At 43.0% G+C, this 21,464-nt stretch overlaps 1 protein-coding gene across 2 annotated transcripts in view; it reads right to left on the bottom strand.

Moving 5' to 3' along the window:
* UTRN (utrophin) overlaps positions 1-16,778 on the bottom strand; it is a 510,071-nt gene extending 493,293 nt beyond the window's left edge. Inside the window, exons 1-2 of one of the 2 annotated variants that reach the window (XM_066248060.1) lie at positions 16,377-16,778; positions 11,222-11,343 (exon numbers count right to left, since the gene is read on the bottom strand). In XM_066248060.1, the coding sequence (XP_066104157.1) occupies positions 11,222-11,300 (79 nt within the window). In that variant the 5' untranslated portion in view covers positions 11,301-11,343; positions 16,377-16,778. Of the gene's footprint in view, positions 1-11,221; positions 11,344-15,694; positions 15,844-16,376 lie in introns of those variants that run through there. The other variant, XM_066248061.1, reaches the window with a different exon arrangement.
* Between the last annotated feature and the right edge of the window lie 4,686 nt (positions 16,779-21,464).

Raw genomic sequence — 21,464 nt, 5'->3', positions numbered from 1 at the left:
ATATCTGGTATACCATTTCCTGTAAATTTATTTACATTAACTATATCGTTAATTTTTTTGAATAATATTACATTTAACAAAACAATAACAAAAAAACTCTTCAGAGTTATCCTTAGGATATAATCAAAACTTCTACCTATAACTTACTACACTTTTCATTAACTGATCTAAGCTTAACTTTCCAGCCTTTATCTTTACCTCACACATCCCTCTTCAGCCACACTGAGTCACAGTTCTCACTCCTAAACCTCTGATATACCAGTGAGTGCCTCCATCCTAACAGCCTTCCCGCTCTTTCCCTGACTTGTACTCATTCTTCAAGTATAATTGTACATATTCATTCTTCAAAAATGCTTTTCTTTTTCTTTATTTACTGTATTTAATTATTTTTTGTGTGTGACAGAGACAGAGAGAAGGACAGACAGGGATAGACAGACAGGAAGGGAGAGAGATGAGAAGCATCAATTTTTCGTTGCGGCACCTTAGTTGTTCATTAATTGTTTTCTCATATACGCCTTGATGGGGGGAGGGCCTACAGCAGAGCGAGTGACCCCTTGCTCAAGCCAATGACCTTGGGCTTAAAGCCAGCAAACTTTGGGATCAAGCCAGCCACCATGGGGTCATGTCTATGGTCCCATGCTCAAGCCAACAACACTACACTCAAGCTGGTGAGCCTGCACTCAAGCCAATGACCTCGGGGTTTCGAACCTGGATCCCCTGTGTCCCAGTCCAACACTCTATCTACTGTGCCATCACCTGGTCAAGCAACGATGCCTTTCTTGAGAACCCCTTGACATCATCTACTCTTTCCATGAGCTCACACAGCATCCTGTGCCGTTTTACTTTTTAAAACTGTGTAACTGCTTGTTTAATTCACTTACTTAAAAACTTGTGCAACTTCCCTCTCTGGATGAAAGACAATCAGCAACTGGAATTGTGTCTTAGTCCCCCTGTGCTGATTTGAAGGCATGACACATATTAGGAGCAAGGTAACAAAATGTCATTCAAAATATCTTCTACAGATAGACTAGATAGTAGGTAGGTAAGTAGCTAGATCCATAGATAGACATAGATACAGATAGAGATGGACAAATGAAGCCCTTCCCTAATGATCTCCAGTGTTTAAGACAGAGCTGAAGCTTAGAGAAAACTAGATTCACAGCCAAGACAGACAAACTAGCCAAATCAAAAACACAGTTTTTTGTACATCCCAACAATGCAGAAATTTCACGAGACCTTTTGTTTTCCTAAAAGTCAAGAAAACCTTCATTCTGAAATACTTAGCCCATATACTAGAATTTAAGGTTAGCCTACTGGATATAAAGATCTCAAAGATGAAACTTAAAAGAAAAACAACATGACAAAAATAGCCTCTTCTTTCTCCTATTTCCACATTCTATACAATTATAGTCCCTCTGAAGTAGTTTTCCAGCCTCTGTTGGCTGATTGATTGATTGATTTTTAGAGAGAGAGGATGAGAGAGACAGAAAAACAAAGACTTGTTGGTCCACTATTTATGCATTTTTGGTTGATTCTTATATGTGTCCTGCCCAGGGATCGAACTGACAACCTTGGCATATCGAGATGACATTCTAACCAAATGAGCTACCAAGCCAAGGCCCAGGCTCCGTTTGCATACAGATTTTCTTTTAGCTGCCCAAGACTATTATCTTCACTTTCAGATGAGATTAATATCACCTTTCTTTGCTACCATTTCAAAGCACTTTCCTATTGTACTGAATAAACATGAATAAACTTTCTTTTCTCTCTCATTTTAATTAACCTACTTTTTCTGAAGCATGACCTTTCTTTCAGAACATATATGTAGAAAAAAGTACAAATGCTAATTGAAACATAATTCAATTTAAACTTTCCTAAATAAACTTGACCAAGAGGTGATGTAAGAAAAACAGCAGTAGTCAACTTCACTAAGAAGTAAAACCTTAAGAAACTAATCAAGTTAAAACAATTATTTCTGGAGGAGGAGCCAGTAACCGAAAGGGTCACGAACCTGAATTACAACACGATTTGAAAGACTATACATCTGATGTAAGAGATGAAAACACAAGCCCCATCTGGGGAAAGTATGCGATGCGGCTTTAGATGTGTTGTGACTGGCTAACTGCTGACCGCCTTTCGGGTCCTTTCCCTTCCTCCTTCTCCACCCGAACCACTCTGGTCCAAGCCCCCAGAATCCCTAACCTCAGTCATTTTCTCACCTCTTACCTGCTTTGGCCTTCCTCCAACTCTGCTGCTTCTAAATTTATCTTTCCTACTGTCAACCAACTTATCTTTATGAAAAACAGTAGTGAGCCAGCATTAACCCCACTTGAAATCCTGGAGTGACTCCCTAAGGAGAAAAGATCACACCTCCTAGCCTGCTTCAAAAGAGCCTTCAACATCTGGCCCCAACCACACCTCATCCACCGCAAAGCCCCAGCCACTCTCACCTACCAGCTACAGAGGCAGAACGCATTGTTCTGTGGCCGGATTGCCCTTCCATCGCTGTCCCCATCGCGGTCACCTATGCCTCCTTGAAGTCACACCTCCCACTCCCTCCCCCTTAGGGCCCTCTCTTACCATCCCCCTCACTCCCACCGAGGCAAGGCCCTGTCCTTCCTCCTTCCGTGCCCCCATGGCCTCTGCGCACCACACTGTTTATCTGCGCAGACATGTCTCTTTTCACTCCTCTTCCCACATAGCGTGAGAGTGCGTGAAGAACAGACACGTGCCTTACTCACCTCTTAGCCCATCATCTTGCAAAAGGACCGAACAGCCCCATTTGCTAAGCGAATAAGGCATGTCTAGAGGCAAAGCTGATCTATATGGATATTTTTTAATCCTGAAAGTACTCAGTAAGCCTGTACAGAGCACGTATTATTTGTGGGGACTAAGCTACCGGCTGGCATCAGAAAGTCCAGTTAGGAAAGCATACACCCATACCCAAGCCAGAGGGGCCAAAAGCTGGAAGTGAGGAGCAAACAGGAGGGAGAGATGGAAGTCTGGCTCAGTGATTGTACAGTAGCGTTTCTGCTGACGTTGGAAGGATGGAGGTTTCAAAACGGCGTGGGAGAGGCACCCGACGGCGAGGGGAAGTGGGGGTGAAGGAAACAGAGAGGCCGCCGTTGCCCCCAGCAGTGCCGTGAGGAAACGGTCTAGTGCCAGATATTCTTGTGTGATCTTTTCTGGTTCAATGGGCCACAGTGAGAAACACACCAAGTGTCATCACTCTCCTGACCCGCTTTCCACGGTTTGACCTTCGCTCAGCACAGCTGAAATTCTTCAGAATACAAGACAAAAGAGGAAGAAAATGTCCAATACCAAGATAGGTTACCTTTTGAAATTGCTTAGAGGGAAGTGTTTACAAAGTACGTAGAAGTCACCTTCCTCGTCTGTTTGATCAGAGCTCTCCTCGCTCCTCTGCACTTGATCTTGGCCAAAAGGCCGAGAAGCGATCTCTCCTCACTCCTCCAAAATGCACGGACCACTTTCTCTTTTGTCACCGAGTCTTAAACCTGCCTTCTTTGTCCATACTTCAATGGCACAGAACAGAATAAGCCATGCAGCCTGTTCAAACTCCAGCTGCTGGGACCCTACTCATGTGACTGAATCAGAATCCCAGAGGGTGATTGGGACACGCAGCCTCGGTTAGAAACTCCAGATGGAAAGAGCCCAAAACCTGACTTTCAAAATAAAAGCACATGCGTACATCTATGCAATTACTGAATTAACGTTGATATGGTTCACACACAACCTATCAGATGCAAGAGAACCCATCAATTGGCATCAACCTTAAAATGCTATAGCCCCCCCACACACACACACACAGTCTCGTCTCATAAAGCTCATACCAAAATCATAATAACAAAATGGAAAGGAAGCAGTTTGCGAGTATTACCACTATGGAATTAGAGACCATCTAAACAGAAAATACTTTTGCAAAGTTGTACCACTGTAAAGACACAAGTGATATTTTTATCAGATTCCCCTGCTACATCAGCAATGTGATTATGTGGGGGTTTTTTTCCCCCATCCTACCAAAAAATTTTTACTTCTTAATTAAATGCAAAAAGAATTATTGAATTAGACAGAAATCATAACAATTAGCCAGCCACCTACCTACCCACCAAAAACAAAGTTCCCTTGAAAATATTTACCTATGAAATGTTATTTTCTCACACTTTACACTATGAGCTCAATGGCTGTGATAAAGAGAATTGATTTTTTTTTTCAAAAGAAACTGAATTCTCAAAACCAATGTGAGGTTTCGCCACCCCAACCCTGAAGCTCAGCTTCCAAATGTGCGCACAAACAATGCCCGGCCTTCACTGAGCCAGGAGGACAAGCTTCCGGCGGAGAAGCCCGGCAGGATGGAAACGAGCCTCAGGTGTGTAGCTGTGCAGAGGTTGCACAGAAGCCTCCTGCAGAACCCGTGCACATCCAGGGGGAGAGGAAGCAAAAGTGAAAGGCTGACTGACCCCATGTGGATTTCTCGGTTCACAGGCCGTGGCTGTGAGAGTAACACGTAAGCATTGCAACACTCACACCAACTCACATGCCAAATGCCGAATCAAAGGCATTATTATTATCAGTTAAGACATACAAAAAAATAATACTATAGCAAATACCTCTGCTCGGCACACAGCTTAAGAGCGGGAGAATCTAGGCAACGCATTTGAAATCGCCTGAGTATCCCTTCACTATTAAATTTTAACTAATATTTACAACTGTTTCAATGACCTTCCACGTCCCCTTGTTCCCTGAAAATGACCATATCAGCACTGAGTTCAAACTTCTGGCCTCTAATATGGTTCAATAAAATTGAGGTTTCCTTTCTGTCTATATAATGAATGTACTTCCCCTGCCTAGGATATTCTCAGCAATTCACATGTTTCCGATCATGAATGGATCGCCTACCAAACTTTCCCAACCACAGTAACAAGGCAGGAGGATCACATTAATATAGAAAACTTTTTTATGATCGCACTATTTCAGCATAGGGGAAACAACATGGGGATTGTTACAGGCATTACAGGACGAGCTGCTCAACTCTGTCAGAGTTGAATTTCCATCAGGGTTACTTGTCCCTCGCCACAAATCCCCAGGGCTCGTGGAAAAAAACAAACCTGTTCAAAGACCTTCCTTCAGAGCACAGGTATTCCAGCCATGTAATGCTTCAGGTAAGAAAAAAAAAAAAAAAACCCTCTACTTTTTACAGTCCCTTAAGCTCTTTAGAAAATCCCCTCACAGTTATTTCTTAAATGAAAGAAAAAGAAGCTGACCAGTGACTCCCTGAATACACCTTAACCACAGTCCTTTGTAAAGAAAGGCTTCTGAAAGATAAACAAATAAGGAATCTTCTTCATAATTTTCATGAAACTGAATCTTGCTAAGCAAGCTTACTTTATTGCAAATATAGCACCTTTTTAGAAGGTTTGCTGTAAATGCAACCAGGTATAATATTCCATCTTAAATAATTCATTTGATTTTTATTTCACTGGCCTCTCTTCTCTTCCCTCCCCTGCCCCCACCTCTTACCAACTCTTTCAATCCACAGATACCCATCTGGGCATGAGACCAGGTCTTAAACTGTGCCAAATCGCAGTGCATCTGAAATCCACTACCTTTTTCCCCAGCCAGTGAAAAGCCTTGAGCAGCAGTCAGAAGAAAAGAGAAAAAGGAATTCACGTCAGAAACAGGTTATCAGTTTCTCCACCTTCCACCCAGAGGACTGCCTGTCCTCTGGCATTTTACCCTTTGCTAACTCTTGACAGAGAATGACAAAGGCCAGAGCCATGGAAGGTCAGGACAGGACTAGACACAGCACCTGCAACTCCTACAATCCAGCCCTCCCTTGGCAGGACAGTGAGGCAAACTGCGGCATCGGGAAGCTCCACCTCACAGGCCAGGGTCCCAACCTTGCTAACCAGGAAGGAAGAGGCAGAGGCATGTATAAATCCAAAAAATTGTAAGCAGCTGTTTTAGGCACAAAATGAAGAATGATCCAGAAGCAACGGAATAAACTACCTCATAAATTAGGAGACTCGGCACGATGGAGAGGTCAAGTGCAGCGTTTCCGGAGTCAAATGCCCTCGCTCCTTTTAGCTCTGTAAGCCTCCTTCGTTGACCAAACATTCACTGCTCACCTACTTTGAGCTAGGCAGTATGCTTGGTCGAAGGGATTATTGGTTTCTACAACTCTGGAATTGAATTCAAGTGGGAAGGACATTAATAAACAAAACAAGAAAAGTACCCGATAGCGATGGGAACACAAAGGGAATTTAAATACTCTAGTGAGGCAGTCAAGAGTGGCTGGGAGAGCTACTTTCTAAAGATCTGTCTGGGCCTGATCTCTGGTGGCGCAGTGGATAAAGCATCGACCTGGGAACACTGAGGTCGTCGGTTCAAAACCCTGCACTTGTCTGGTCAAGGCATATATGGGAGTTGATGCTTCCTGCTCCTCCCCCCTTTCTCTCTCTCCTCTCTAAAAAATGAATAAATAAATAAAAAAAAATTAAAGATCTGTCTGGGAAGATCTCTCAGATGGCATTTAAGTCTAAATTTAAATGATAAGAAAAAGACAGTGTAAAAGGGACAGACAAGTGTAAAAGGGATGTGCAAAGGCCCCGAGGTTGGCACAGCTGAGACTTGCAAGAACTGGAAGGAAGGCCAGTGTGGTCAATTACTTGTGTGTGGCTCGTGTTTGTCATCTGTAAAACAGTAGTTGTGAGGATGAAACTCTTGACACCACATCTGCATACAGTCTGTGTTCAATAAATATAGGTAAACTGCTAGAATTATCATCCTCATCATCATCACCAGTGAGATCCCATCGTTGGAGGTATGCATACAGAGGCTAGGGAACCACCCAAAGGCATGGCCTGGTGATGGTGATCAGGCCTCTAAAATACGCTCCGCAATTAGAGATCCCAGGAACAGACAAGAAGAAAGGAGGTCAAAGAAGAAAACTGTTACACTCAAGCTCCTAACCCAAGGTACTTTAAAGAACTATTGAATCTCGCAACAATGTAGCACTTACCTGACTAATTATATCAATAAATGGCCCTTTCCCATCTGAGAGTCTAAGATTGGAATCCGCAAATGGTTAACAATCTACCAAGGTAACCAGGTGACACATACTCTTTAACCCTGAGCTCTAACCTCATTAGGGGACACTAGGTGAGAACTTACCACAACAAAACTGAGAACAACAGAAAAGGATGACTTGTTCTAGATTACCAGCTTGAACATGTGTTAGCTATTGACAGAATTAAGTCCTAATGAGCTTATTCTTTGACGTGACATGCATCCCAAACCATTTTATGATTTCATGTTTAAAGTATTCCAAGCAGAGATGTACATACCACAGACTCCCTTGGCAATATGTTTTCCTTTAAAACAACAAAAAAAAAACACTCCTCTATATCTTGACCTAGTTTCTCAAAATATTTACTAACTTGTTAAGCTTTCTGAGGCCCACTAATTTCAGGCTGTCAAAGATGCAGTCACTGATGACAAAGTTGACTTAGGTGCCTTTAAGTTAGGGAAAGAAAGGTCACCTTTAACCCCACCCCAAGCTCTTAATTATTAAAGGTCACAGTCTTTCAGGTTCTTTTCTAAAGTTCCCTCAAATCCAAGGTAAATGTGCTACAACCATAAAGAAATGTATGGTGTCATATATCCATAAAACAATTTCATCACCTACCCTTGATAACTTCATATTCTTTTAGAAGGTGGAAATCACATTAAAATCTTAAAACCTCATGTATCAATACATCATAAAGCCAAGTGATGCTGAATGAGGGCAACATCAACAGTCCCAATAACTTAATGTGAAATGCACTAATATTTTTATTATGCCAGGTCTTTAGCCTTCTGAACTCAAGGATCTGGGGAGAAGGGAGAAGGAAAAAATATTCATAAACCAAGGGATTCAATTAATCAATTGAGTCTCAATGTTAGTTTTTTCCCACCATAATCTTGGCTCCCTACCCCATACCCAACCCCCCAAAAGGAAGAAGCCTACAAGAGCAGATTAGAATCAAAATTCTCCCATCGAAAAACATTCCTTTAAAACAATGAGAAACAACTTATGCGTAGAATATGTCCAAGAAGAATCTTTAAAAAAAAAATACACTGTATGTAGATGATTCCTTTGACTTAAATTGAACTAAAAATTCCTTTTCAATATGTAAATTTCAGTGGACCAAAGGACATTACCACGGTATACTAATATTTACCTTAAAAGAATCAAAACTGTGCCTTCCAGAAAGCAGAACTGAGACTAGCAGGCCCATTCAAATCCAAATTTATCTACTGGCTTTTGCAACATAATCCAGCCCAAAGAATGTGATTCATATCTCAGCTATGCAACAGCTAACTTTTCAATGTGTTTTGAAGTAGGTGCCACCATGGGGGAAAAAAAAAGTAACAGTCATAGCCTTGGCATTAAAACACTCTAGGCAACTTGAGAGTTTTTAAAAATAAGAACTAAGTAATACAGGCTCATTGAAGAACTTTAGAAAATACTGACAAGCAAATAGAGAAAAATAATAATCCCAAAATGCCAAGATAACCACTATTAACACTTTAGTTTATAATCTGCTAAATTGTTTGAAAAAATAATTTTCACCTAACTGAATTCATAGAACATATTTTTATGCATATATATATATAAATTAATAACATTTTATGAAAGTATAATCTTCTGCTTTATGAATATAGCCTAATTTAATTAGCATCACTGACATTCTATGATCTATTCAGATTTCCTACACTAAATGAACGGAGTAGGCTGACCACTAGTTCCTAAAGTCATTTGTCCATGACACCCTTTTCTAATTACACATTAGAACTTGTGATCTTTTCATAATACTTTGGAAAATTATGACTGCACCAATCCTCAATATTAAATTTTTATGGTGTTTCCAATTTTTTTCTATTATGAAAATGCTATGATCAACTTCTTACTTATACATTTCTGTATATTCTAGGAAATAACTCTAAAAATAAAGTTAATAGGCCAATTGATATACATATTGTTAAAAACATGATAATTTCTGTCCAACTGTCCTCCAACAGCATATGAGAATTATAAACCTTTTAAAATAACTTTTTATTTAAAGAATAGTTTAGAAGTAATATGCACTCATCATATATACTTAGTATTTTTAAACTTACATGATTACTTTTTTATGGACATGGTTAAAGTACATAGCTATAAATATCAAAGGTCTCACTGTAATAGAGGTTGACTCAGAATATACTTCCTCACAATTTATAGAACATGACCTGAATAAATATGTTAAATTGTCTCACTTTCATTTTTCTCTTTGTTTTATTTACATAGTTCTGGATAGACATTCTATACTTAAGAAGATATTTATGATTCCTTATTTCTACATAGTCATTTACATTACTAAAATATTTAAAACAAAGAATTTAAGAGGAATAAAACATCCTCAAAGCATTCTTTAACACAGCACATTAAGACATATCCCTAAAAAATACTTCAAGTTCCACAAGAATAGCTACATACTTAGAACCAAGACTTCAATAACCAAAATCTTTACCGATCAAGCAATACGAGTATCATAGAAGGAAATGTGTAGCTTAAATATAAGGTCTACCGGAAAGTTCTGTCCATTTTTGGAATAAAACAAAATACAAATTTTTCTTACCATCAATAAACTTTATTAAATAATATCATTGCCATTATTATTAATGATTTATTTCCAGCGTGAGGGCAATTTGTATATCCCATTTTTGAAAAATGTTTTATCTTTTGATGCGAAAAATTGAACCAGCGCTTGTTTGATATCTTCTTCATTCTGGAATTTTTTGCCCTTCAAAAAATTTTGTAAGGACAAAAACAAGTGATAGTCAGAGGGTGCTAAGTCCGGGGAATATGGTGGATGCGACAGACATGCTTCTGTAGCATTTCTTCCTTGTTGAAATTTGTAAAAATTACAGTGGCGTAAATGAACTTTATCAGTAGCCATGGGTACACTATGGCTTCACACATAAGACTAACGTGAATCAACTTTGTTTTAGTTAATTTGCTACGTCAGTATGTATACATTAAGTGATAAAAATAGAGAGGCACACATGCGCCAAATAAACATGTGCTTACGTGTCGAAACTTGTTGTGATAGAAATGGACAGAACTTTCCAGTAGACCACATGTATGTCTGTTAATTTAAAGCCTACCTTCAGTTCATATATCTACAGTTTTATAATAATAATAAAGCTCCTAACATAGTATCCAGATGGTACACAGAGAAAAACAGGCTGTATATTCTTTTTTCATTTTAAAGTGACACTGGCTGTAATTTTATACCTGAGAGCAACTCTCAAAATGTCTTAAGTATAGTGTTCACACACAGGGTGGAGTTCTGTGTAATTTTCAAAGCTCAGAAAAAGCCCAGCCTGCTCCAAAATATCTTCCCTAAAGCCTGTCTCAAAATCACACTTGAAACTTTCTTAAAATACAGAAATTTTTATTCAACAGATCTGGAGAAGAACCAGCGCATCTGCCTTTTTATTTTTTTCAAGCCCCCAGTTGATTCACTTGGACAGCGAGAGCGGAAAAAAAGCCCCTGGTTATATAATATTGGGGGAGGGCGTGGTATCTTAAATCCCCAGTTCAAATGTTCATAGGAAAACCACTAATCTGCCTTAGTCTATTTTATTAGATCAGCTAGGTGAAGACTGTGTAGAATGAGAAGTTTGAAAATTGGAAGCAGAGGTAGGTACCTAGTGGCCTAGCCCTAGCCACCAAAAGGAATTGGGGTAAGAACACAGGGTCAGCAAATCAAAACTCAAGATCCATCCTGCCAGAAACAATGGGACTTCCTACTTTAGACAAATAATCCCTCTAACTCCATAAAAAAGGCTGAAAAGAAGAAAAAAGTGCTCAGTTATATTTTTGTGTTTAAGAGGGTCAGTGTGAAAAATGAACAAACAGCATTCAACTACAGGTCACAGTGACACCAAGCAATGCCTGTCGGCATATGATGACATTAAACTGGGTTGAGAAATTAAGGCAGGATACCCAGAACATTATGTTACCTTTTACAATATAATAATCCTTTGTCAGAATCATGTTTCTCAAAAGAAGTTTGTCTCAGAAGAACAGTGCAATATGAGCTCCCCCATAAAACTGTCTTTTAAGTAGTTTATGCCTAAGGAGCCATCATTTTCTTAGGCTTGCATTACCTACCAGATCTGGATTTAATGATGTCACTGAACTCATTCTGCCCATCGTCAGGCCTGACCTCATGTTCTCCATACTTGGCCATCTTTGCTGAGTTACTAAATCCTCTTTTTTAAAGACATCAATACCTAAAGAGAAAAGGGAAAATACTGACTTAAAAAAAAATACATCTATACATATTTTATTTAATATATAGTTATATACAGCTATATATAGTAAGCAGTTATTCAGCAAATATTTCAGTGCCTACTACATGTAAGGTACTCATTTGGCAACAGGGATATGACTCTCAAAAAGAGACACAGCCTCCACCATTATGAAGTTTATAGACACTAGGCAATTAATTACATAATGAATTATTTCTGATATGCTACAAACATACAAAGGACAAGCACAGATATTATCATATAGCAGAGGAATATCCAACCTTCCCTGGGCAATTAGAGAAGGCTTTCTTGAAGAAGTGACATTTCAGCCAAGTTTTCAAAAATGAGAAGAATTTAATTGGATAATCCTTGCTTGAATTCAGAATTTTTTAAAATACACATGTTGGGATAATTTGAAAAATCTGAATTTGGGCTACATATTAGACAATCCTATTGTATCAGTATTAAATGTCTTTAATATCGGTTAATGGTTTTGTCCTTGTGCAAGGAAATGCCTTTGATTGCAAAAGATACATGACGAAATATTTAGCAATTGAGTGTGATAATATCTTCAACTTGAGTTCAAGCAGGACAGCGTATATCTGCCTATCCTATCTATGTAGGCCTATCTATATTTATCTATGTATACATGTGTACAAGTATACACACATACAGAGAGAAAGAGAAATTTGAAGCAAACATCGGAAAATGGTAAGTAGGGGATGTAGTTCAAGGTCACATGGATGTTTAAAAGCCTTCTATTCTTTCCAGTGTAATAATGCAAGCAGGAAATGATTGTGACCTAAACAAGTGTAGGTTGAAAGAAATGGCAGGATATGTGGGATATTTAGGTATTAAATAAAGAAGGTACACAGGAATTGGGAACTGGCTGGATATGAGAGGTTCAGGATACTAAGATACAAAATGACTGCCCAATTTTGACTTGGGCAATTGAGTAGAGGGTGAGTCATTCATTGAGCTGGATAGTTCTGGAGGAGAAGCCACTGAAAGTAGAAATAATGAATGCAGTTTGGATTGACTGAGTTTGAGGTGCCTCTGAAATACATAGCGGAAAGAACAAAAAGCAGTTGGATATACAGGTCTGATTTCAGGAATGATCTAAATTAGGTTTAAATCCGAATAGCTGTATGTTATATCACTGACAGATTTTATTTTAGAATGTACATCATACTAATTCTGCTGACTATAGATATCACTCAATAAGATCATTTTCCTATTTAATAATTAATTAGCTGGAAGCATCTCTAGAATTTAAAGAATTCTATCCTGCAATACCACTTTTTCTTTAAGAATTGCCCTAATACTTTCTGGAACATGTTGCCCCCAAAACCCAGACGGAATCAGAATTCAATCAGCAACCTGGCTCTATCCTAAGAGCCCCTTACGCAGATCTCAGAGGCCAACTAAGTGAATCAATCACTTAATTGGAATATAACAGTCAACACACCCAAATACTAATCTGTGAATAATGGACATTCAGTCACATATTACAACATATATCAGAACCAGCGTTTACTGCTAGTTAAGTTACACAATTCAACTATTTAATTCAAGGACATATCATATGGTATTATTATTTTATAATATGTTTCAGTTTGTATATTTACATAATATTCAGCATTTTATGTTATTTTATGGTATGTGATATTTGAGAAAACACCATATACTATTTATAATATAAATATAATTTATAATAATTATATTTTTATCCTGATCAGTCAGAAAAAGGGTGTGTTATAAGGATAAAGAGGTCAAAATTACCTGAGAAAAAAGTTTTGTGTCACAGATTTTGAGACAGATGAAAATCATGGTAGATCGCTTAAGCTGTAAGAACAATTTAGTCTCCAGCAGGGAGGAATATGTGGACTGTGGATCATCAATATGCTGCATTTGTGAGCATCAACAACTAGTTTCATTTTTTATATTATAGTCTACTACTGCTAAGACTTTAGCGATTATTATGTGATTAACTTTCCTTTTGGGGTACATACTTCTAAAAGATTTGCTGAGTTCTTCAGTGTATTTTATTATATTCAAAAACCAAAAACTTTGTTCAGAGGAATTTATATAAAATTTTATTATGGAAAATCCGGTTTGCGCAACAAAATTCTCTTCACTGGAAAGCAACTAACTAAGCCCTTTGAGAAATATCTCCAGTGCTCTCCACAACTGGTCTTAGCCAGAGCTTGTCACTTCAATGCTTCCCAAAGACCTATCCCACTCCGTAAAGGAAAAATGTAAACTGTTCACACAAGACTTTATTTCACCTGCACATTAACAATATTTACTTTTGCCACTTTCTCAGTAATTTCTCAAATTGTCTCTTCTTGATCATCAAAATCCCTTCCACACTACAGAGACAGCGGGAAGGGCAGTCAGAGGTAAGGGAAGAATGGGAAGGAAGGAGGAACAGTGATAGTCACCAACTGCCACTTATTGCCGTGAATGGCAGAAGACTCTAGGCTGAGTAACACATGGCAAGAAAGACACCTCCTTCTAAATCAGTAAATGCTGTAGTGATTTATAAGTCAGTGGTTGTCAGGAGCTGGAACCACAGTTTCCTCAGTAACAATGTGCCTTGAGGTGGCCTTCCACTTTCACAGAGGGAAGGCCAAGTTCGTTGCCAAACGGAATAAATGAATGGGACATTGCTTTGGAAGCTGTAAGACCTTTGAAATTGTTATTTATCGTTACCACTGCTCTGGGTTTCTGTGTCCTGATAAGGATGTTCTGCAAAGGTTCGCCCCATCTCGCTGAAGCCAATAATTCAACTCTACATCCACCAACATGTTCTTCCTAATATTCTCGGCTCTCGAATGGACCTGAAGCCATGAGTGTGTGGCAATAAGCCAACCTGGGGTGAAAGGATGGGAAGCGGTCTTGAAAGGAAAGCTGAGCCCTGGCCGGTTGGCTCAGCGGTAGAGCGTCGGCCTAGCGTGCGGAGGACCCGGGTTCGATTCCCGGCCAGGGCACACAGGAGAAGCGCCCATTTGCTTCTCCACCCCTCCGCCGCACTTTCCTCTCTGTCTCTCTCTTCCCCTCCCGCAGCCGAGGCTCCATTGGAGCAAAGATGGCCCGGGCGCTGGGGATGGCTCCTTGGCCTCTGCCCCAGGCGCTAGAGTGGCTCTGGTCGCAATATGGCGACGCCCAGGATGGGCAGAGCATCGCCCCCTGGTGGGCAGAGCGTCGCCCCTGGTGGGCGTGCCGGGTGGATCCCGGTCGGGCGCATGCGGGAGTCTGTCTGACTGTCTCTCCCTGTTTCCAGCTTCAGAAAAATGGAAAAAAAAAAAAAAAACAAAAGAAAGGAAAGCTGAAGTTGTCATTTTAAAATAATATGGTAATTACATAATGTAAGAATACAAATTAGTTCAACAATGTACAGTGTTGATGGCCATGAGATGCTGCTCTCTGGGCAAAACCAAGTCAGTCACTGACAGTGGGCACCGAAACCCTAGCTGGAGACACGGAAAAGGGAAGCCACGGGGGCAAGAGTTTGCCACTCTGCTTCGTAAAAGACACCGCCCGGTGCCAAGAGCTGCCATTCATTCTCGGAAGCACTCCAAGGGAAGGCTACTACTACAGGGATTTATACCGTTTACAGGGGCAATAAAATGCATGTAAACAGCCAACGGAGAATTAAAGAGCTGTCTCATCGGTCCCATAAATACGGTAGAGAGAGGGGGGTACTACTGCGTAAACCTTGGTTCTCGCCGCCTGGAGCTCTGGAGGCTGAAGCACCCACGAGCTTCTTCTCATTCCTCCAGCTCTCGCCTGGCCCGCAGCGCAATCTGCAGGCTGCGTCCCCCCACGCCACTCAGCAACACGCCAGGATGGGCCAACCTGACTTCCTGAGGCCCGTGCAAGTTACTAGGCAATGGACGTGGCTGCTGTCGCGGGTCTCAGGGGCCGTGAGCTCCAGCCCCGACCTGAGGACACGGGGCTCTCTCGGGCTGTGGCAACCGCTGCATCGACCCTCCCAAGAGCGGCGTGGGAAACTAACCCACGAGGCCCTGGTGACCCAGGTGACCCGATGGCTGGGAAAGAGGAATCTCTCCCCGGGACATCCCAGCAAGCAGAGCCTGGGCTCTCTAGTTTAATGTAAAACAAACTGCCTGGCTCTTGGAGGTCGGGCACGTTTTCTTCTTTCCTAGAACAAATCCCTTGCTGGGCCTGGGGGGGTGGGGGGGTGGGGGGGATTCTCTTTTAACATCGTGCCTTTTAGCCTAAAATTGGTGCTTTGTTGGTTTTGTAAGTGGCCTTGGACAACCAGAGCCTCAGATCCGTGGCCAAAGATGGACATGACTAACCTTACCAGTTGCAGCAAGAGATGCCAAAAGTCCGGAAAACCAGAAGAAGCGACTGCACCGGACCACGCACCGACTGGGCGCCCGGTCCCCGCTCCGGAGCCCCACCCTCAGGAGCAGCAACGGCCAGGAGGTCGAACACGTTTCCTGCCAGGCGGACTGGGAGGCTGGGAACTGCTCCGCTGCCCGCCGACCACAGACACCCTTTCCCCACCCTCTCCTAGCGGACACCTCCGGAAGCCCGCCTTCCTGGGCTGGGTCGTGTGTGACAGGCCCTCCTCGGAGGCCACGTCCCCTCTTGGAGATCACTGGCCCTGCGCCCCTCACCGCGCGAGGCACGAATGCGCGCCTCTCAGACCCCGGCGAGGAGAAGGACCCGGGGAGCCAAGCGGCAGCCCGGAACCTGTCGGAGGAATCTGAGTCTTTTGCTACTAGACGGATCCCGGGAACCTCCTCCTCTCCGCACGTCTCTGTCATTCTCCCTCCCATCCCGGGAAAGAACTCTGGTTGCGAGGAAAGTGTACGCAAAAGTTGGTTACATCTCAGCCTCAGTCTTGAGAAGGAGCTCGGGGAGCTGATCCTAGGCGCAGGAGCTGCAGAAAAGTCCGTGCTCTCCGCAGCCCACGCCCCGTTCCCCCCGGGGCTGTGTCACCTTACCCAGCGAGGTGCTTCAATAATGCATGGACTTACCTGCTCCCGTAACCCGCGGGCCCGCCTCGCCTGCCAGCCGCCGCCTCCCCAGTGGGCCAAGGGCTCGTCTGAATGTGTCTGTTTCGTAGGAGGGGTGTGCGAGCGTGAGTTCTATGGTGCGACGTTTTTTAAAAAGGAAATGTAGAGACCTAGACGAGGTCCGAAAGGAAAAAATCGATTTTGACAGCCGATTAAAAATGCCCCTGATCTGTGCAATCTTCCTGCCCAGCAGTTCCGCCAAGAACAAAACAGCCCAAGTGCAAACCTGGAACGGGCGCGCAGGCACCAAGTTTGCCAAACACTAGAGAGTTTTCCGTCTGCAGAATTGACCCAGAAGAAGGGGGGCACCGATCTCGGTGATTCCCCAGTAGGCTTCGGGCGCCAAGGCTCCTCCTCGCCCGCGGCGGGAGAAAGCCCGCGGCCGGCCGCGGCGCCCGTTCTCCACCTTCGAGGCGAGGCGACTCCACAACTTGGTACGCCAGCCGCTCGCTCGCCCGGCTCCTCCTCCTCCCGCCCGCGCCGCGGGCCTGCCCCTTTGTTGGAGCCGAGCACTGGAGGCGGAGGAGGAAGGGTGGGGCGCAGGATCGCTCCGAGGCGCCCCCCTGGGATCGGGCTCGCGGCCGGGCACCCCGGCGCCGGCTCTCCCGAGGAGGAGGCCGAGCAGGTCAGGTCCGCCGGCCCGCGTCGCTATAGCGCTCCCGCTCTGCGTCTCCGCCCGCGACCCGCCGCCACCAGCCCAGCAACTTTGTTTCGGGCGATCAGCCCCTTTCGCCTCCCAGTTCGGCCCCGGCCCCGGCCCCGGCCGGGCCCAGGCGGCCACCGCCGGTTGGGCTCCGGGAACGTGGCGCCCGGAGTCACCTGACCGCGCGCCCGGTCAATCAGCGCCCGCCCTGCGCGCCCTCTCGGCCCGCGGTGGCTGGCCCTGCGCTCGGTTGGCCTGGGGCTGCGCGCCCCCGCGGCTCCCGGAGTCGGGAGCTAGAATGGATGCCTCCCACAAACAATCCCCTTTATTCAGATTATCCGAAAATGTGAGTCACGCCCCCACGCCAGCGAAACTGGGGACTTCGGGTGATTTTTTTTCTCCTTTAGAGATAAATTTCCATTTGCTTCTCCGTTCCCCCCATCATAGTTTGCTGACGTTGCTGATTTTTGGCCCTAGTTCCAAGGGTATGGTTATTTTATATAGTTTCTTAGTGTCGTTTTTTTTTTTTTTTTTTTTTTTATTTATTCATTTTTAGAGAGGAGAGAGAGAGACAGAGAGGGAGAGAGACAGAGAGAGAGAAGGGGGAAGGAGCTGGAAGCATCAACTCCCATATGTGCCTTGACCAGGCAAGCCCAGGGTTTCGAACCGGCGACCTCAGCATTTCCAGGTCAATGCTTTATCCACTGCGCCACCACAGGTCAGGCTCTTAGTGTCGTTTTTAATGTTAAGGCAAACTTAAAATTTAATTTTATATTTATTCATACTATAAAGAGTGTTTGCACTGACCTTATTTTCCATTTTCCAATGTACACACTCACAAACATACTTCTATTATATCATAGATCCTGTCTCAAAGCCCAGGGATTGGTGTAAAAATGTCCTGAAAAAAGAAATTTGTGCTGTGTGTGCATTTCTCTTATTTACATATTTCATTCCCCATGTGTTTCTGTGATTCTTTTTCTTGATCATCACGCTTGGGAGGGGAAATAAAAAAAAAAACGAACCGAAGTGCTAGTTGTTAACAAAGAGGATGGGTGATTGATAAGCCATCCCTGGCCTATTGCTGGGTTAGTATCTGAGAGTTAACAATTTACAAGTTAGTAAAGATAAAACACTTGGAGCCTTAAACAAATTTTTCAGAAAGAATTCACTTGCCTTTTATTAGTTATAAAAGGAAAGCTTCCCCGGTTTCTAAGTGCTGTACAGCGTTGGTAGGAGGTCCTAAAAGATAGTTTTTCTTAAAGTCTCCAGTTTAGCTTTTTTCCTTGAGAGTTTTTCTTCATATAATCCAAATAAGATCCAGAAGATTAATTTGAAGTGGTTATAATTTATTAATTCACTTTTCCTCATTCATTCAACAAGCGTCATCTGGGGGCCTACCAGGTCCCCTGGCATGTGAATGATGCAAGTAAAAATCCTCTCAAGACTTACCTTACAGAACTTCAAATCTAGTGAAATAAGTCGTGTAAACAAGTAAGGACATGCAAGATCGGCAATAAGTATCAGAAGATGACAGATCAAGTGCTACTAAATCTGGCTGTATTAAGGGAGACTGAGGTTTCTTTGAACTTAAAATCATGTAAGCGAAAAGCACTTTGTAAATTGTGAAGTGCAGCACAAATATTTAACTCGAAGTTTTTGAAAAACACAGTCACTTGGGGACCTAGAGTTTCTGAGTTTTTAAGTTCTGAGGAAAGTTTAAGCTTCCCAGAGGCTGTAAGGGAAGGGTCCTGAGGGACAGCAGCCACCGTCTGTGTGGGAGTGACTCTGCTCCACACTCCAGCCTCAGCGGCTTCCCGTGTGCTACCTGGGACCTTCGCTCTCTGTTTCTAGTCCTTCTCCCCTCGTGCACAGACTGATATTCTCATAGGCCATGGCCAAGAGAGAACACAGAACTTCCTCTGGATGACCAAGAGGACCCAAGCTGACCCTCTTCCCTGTTTCCTTTGTAAGTGGGGAAAGTCACATTTAGTGGAAGATTTTGATCCCTGAGGGCTATGTTTCCATAGAGCAGTCAATGTGATCTTTCTTTGAAGCCTGAGAATCCAACTGGGAGGACCGTGAGATAGACTATCTGCAACCAATATTCCACCTGCAGTTCACATAGCGGGGACTGGGCCTTTAGCGACAGTGCTCAGCGGGGTTTCGTCTGCCCGCTCCAAAGATCAACACAGAGCATTCAGACAGTAATAGGAACATGGCACAGGATCGACCATTAACCCAACAGTCACTACAACTGAAAATAATATCAGAAAATTGAACTACTGTCATTGGGATAAAGCCCTTGGCATAGAAAATATATATTATGATATGAGTAGCATATACGTAGATTCATGTATAAAGATATATATAGGTGTGTATATATATTATATAGAGGTATTGTTAGGTATTGTTCATACACAAGGAATGGCATCCTAATATAAGAAAAAAAAAGGAAACTTTCTCTACTAAATTTTGTGCAAGAGTACATAAATGCAGCTTCTCTATACACAATAGAAACACAATGTATAAAAAGCAAGACACTCTTTCAGTTTTACTCTTGGTGTTGACTATAAATAAAGTCCTACGGAAGTGTTTAAGAGAGGGACAAAGGTTAGGGAACTTACCTTTCCTTATCTTTTCAGGTCAAGAAAGTATACATCTGTGGCTTATATATAACAGATACAGTTACTAGAATATTTGCTGTAATTGTTGCTGAATTTTTCAGTCAAACATTTAATACTTATTAAGCACATTAAAGATAGATATAAAATTATTTGTGATATAATTATGGAAATGAAGATGATGATGCATGAAACTTTTAGAGAATAATTAGCACAAAGGAAGAATTTCTCATAATGTGGTGAGCTGAAAAATCACCAGGGAGTGGAGTTTGGTCAAGATGGCGCCTTAGGTAAACTTTATGCTCCCCTCCTCCCACAACCACATCTAATTACAACTAAATTATAGAACAAGGACCCTTGAGAACTACCGGAAGACTAGCTGAACAGAACTAAAATGAAGGATATAAAAAAGAAGCCACATCAAGACTGGTAGGAAAGGTGGAGACTTAAAATGGGCTGGTCACATGTGGTGCTTAACATCAGGAGGGATATCTTGGGAGTGAAGGACCCCCTCAGGAGCAAGGGTCACAACTCACACAAGGCTCTCCAGCCTGGAGCTCCAGTGCCAGCAAGTAGAGTTCCCACAATAGTTGTCTGTAAAAATTATCAGGGACTCGGTCCAGGTGAGATGGAGGGCTCCTGGAGACTCAGGTGTTCTGAAGGTGCCCGAGCACAGACCTGCTTGCCCACAAGCACTTGGCCTACACTCCAGAGAAGAAAAGCAGCTTGGAAAGTGACAGGGACATGTGGGGAGGAACTGGATTGTCTGGCTTCAAGCTGAGGACAGGAAGGGCAGCACTCTGCAGGCACAGACAGCACCATATCGGAGCCTCTATTAGCCTGCTAACACCACTCTAGCCCCACCCTGGTGAAGTCAGGAGACCCCACCCCATCCAATTCGAGCACTGGGCCTGAACTTCTTTTAGCAGTTGTTTCTCACAAGCTGCTTGCCTCAGGCCACATTGGACCTTCCTTAAGATCGCTCAAAGATCCACAAATCCAAACAATCAGTGGCTGGCCTTAGAGCACCCTGTATGTACATCTTGCTAGGTGGCAGCTGGCCTTGGTTCACAATATAGCCTCTCCCAGGCACCCCCAAGTCCAGCACAGAAAGCTACCAATGGTAGATCATTATATAGATCCTACCAGGTAACCCCCAGCTGAGCACAGGCAATGGCTGACCTGGGCCTGCCCCAGACTCCCTCCCAAGAGGTCACAGAAGGAGCACACCCAGTGGCTAGTTAACGAGCACTAGCCAGTTAGCTCCACAAACAACACACCTGAAGGGTAAACTTGGCAGACACCAGTGCCCCACTAAAGCAAGTCTCACTCTGTAGGGGCAATCCCCCAGAACAATCCCTCATCTGCTTCAGTGATAACCAGTCTTCACAGCCAGTCAGCCTGAAGGTCTAGCTCACCCGCTGATGTGCCAACAGCAATCAAGGCTCAGCTACAATAGGAGGGCACACACAAGGGATACCCTGGAGCATTTAGTCAGGTGACCAGGGAATCTGCACCAGACCCCACAGGACACCTGCTACATAAGGCCATCCTGCCAAGATTGGGAATGTGGAAAATGTACCTAACACATAGAAACAAACACAGGGAGGCAGCCAAAGTGAGGGGGAAAGTAACCTGTCCCAAATAAAAGAACAGGACAAAACTTCAAGCAAAGAACTAACAAAACAAAGACAAACAATCTATCAGACACACAGTTCAAAACACTGGCTATGAGAATGGTCAATGAATTTAGGGGGAAAAGAGATAAAATCAGTGAGAATC

The sequence above is a fragment of the Saccopteryx bilineata genome, chromosome 12 (assembly GCF_036850765.1).
Source record: "Saccopteryx bilineata isolate mSacBil1 chromosome 12, mSacBil1_pri_phased_curated, whole genome shotgun sequence".
NCBI classification, from domain to species: Eukaryota; Metazoa; Chordata; class Mammalia; order Chiroptera; family Emballonuridae; genus Saccopteryx; species Saccopteryx bilineata.
The sequence above is the reverse complement of the archived record's forward strand: the minus strand, read 5'-3'. Positions and strand labels throughout refer to the sequence as shown.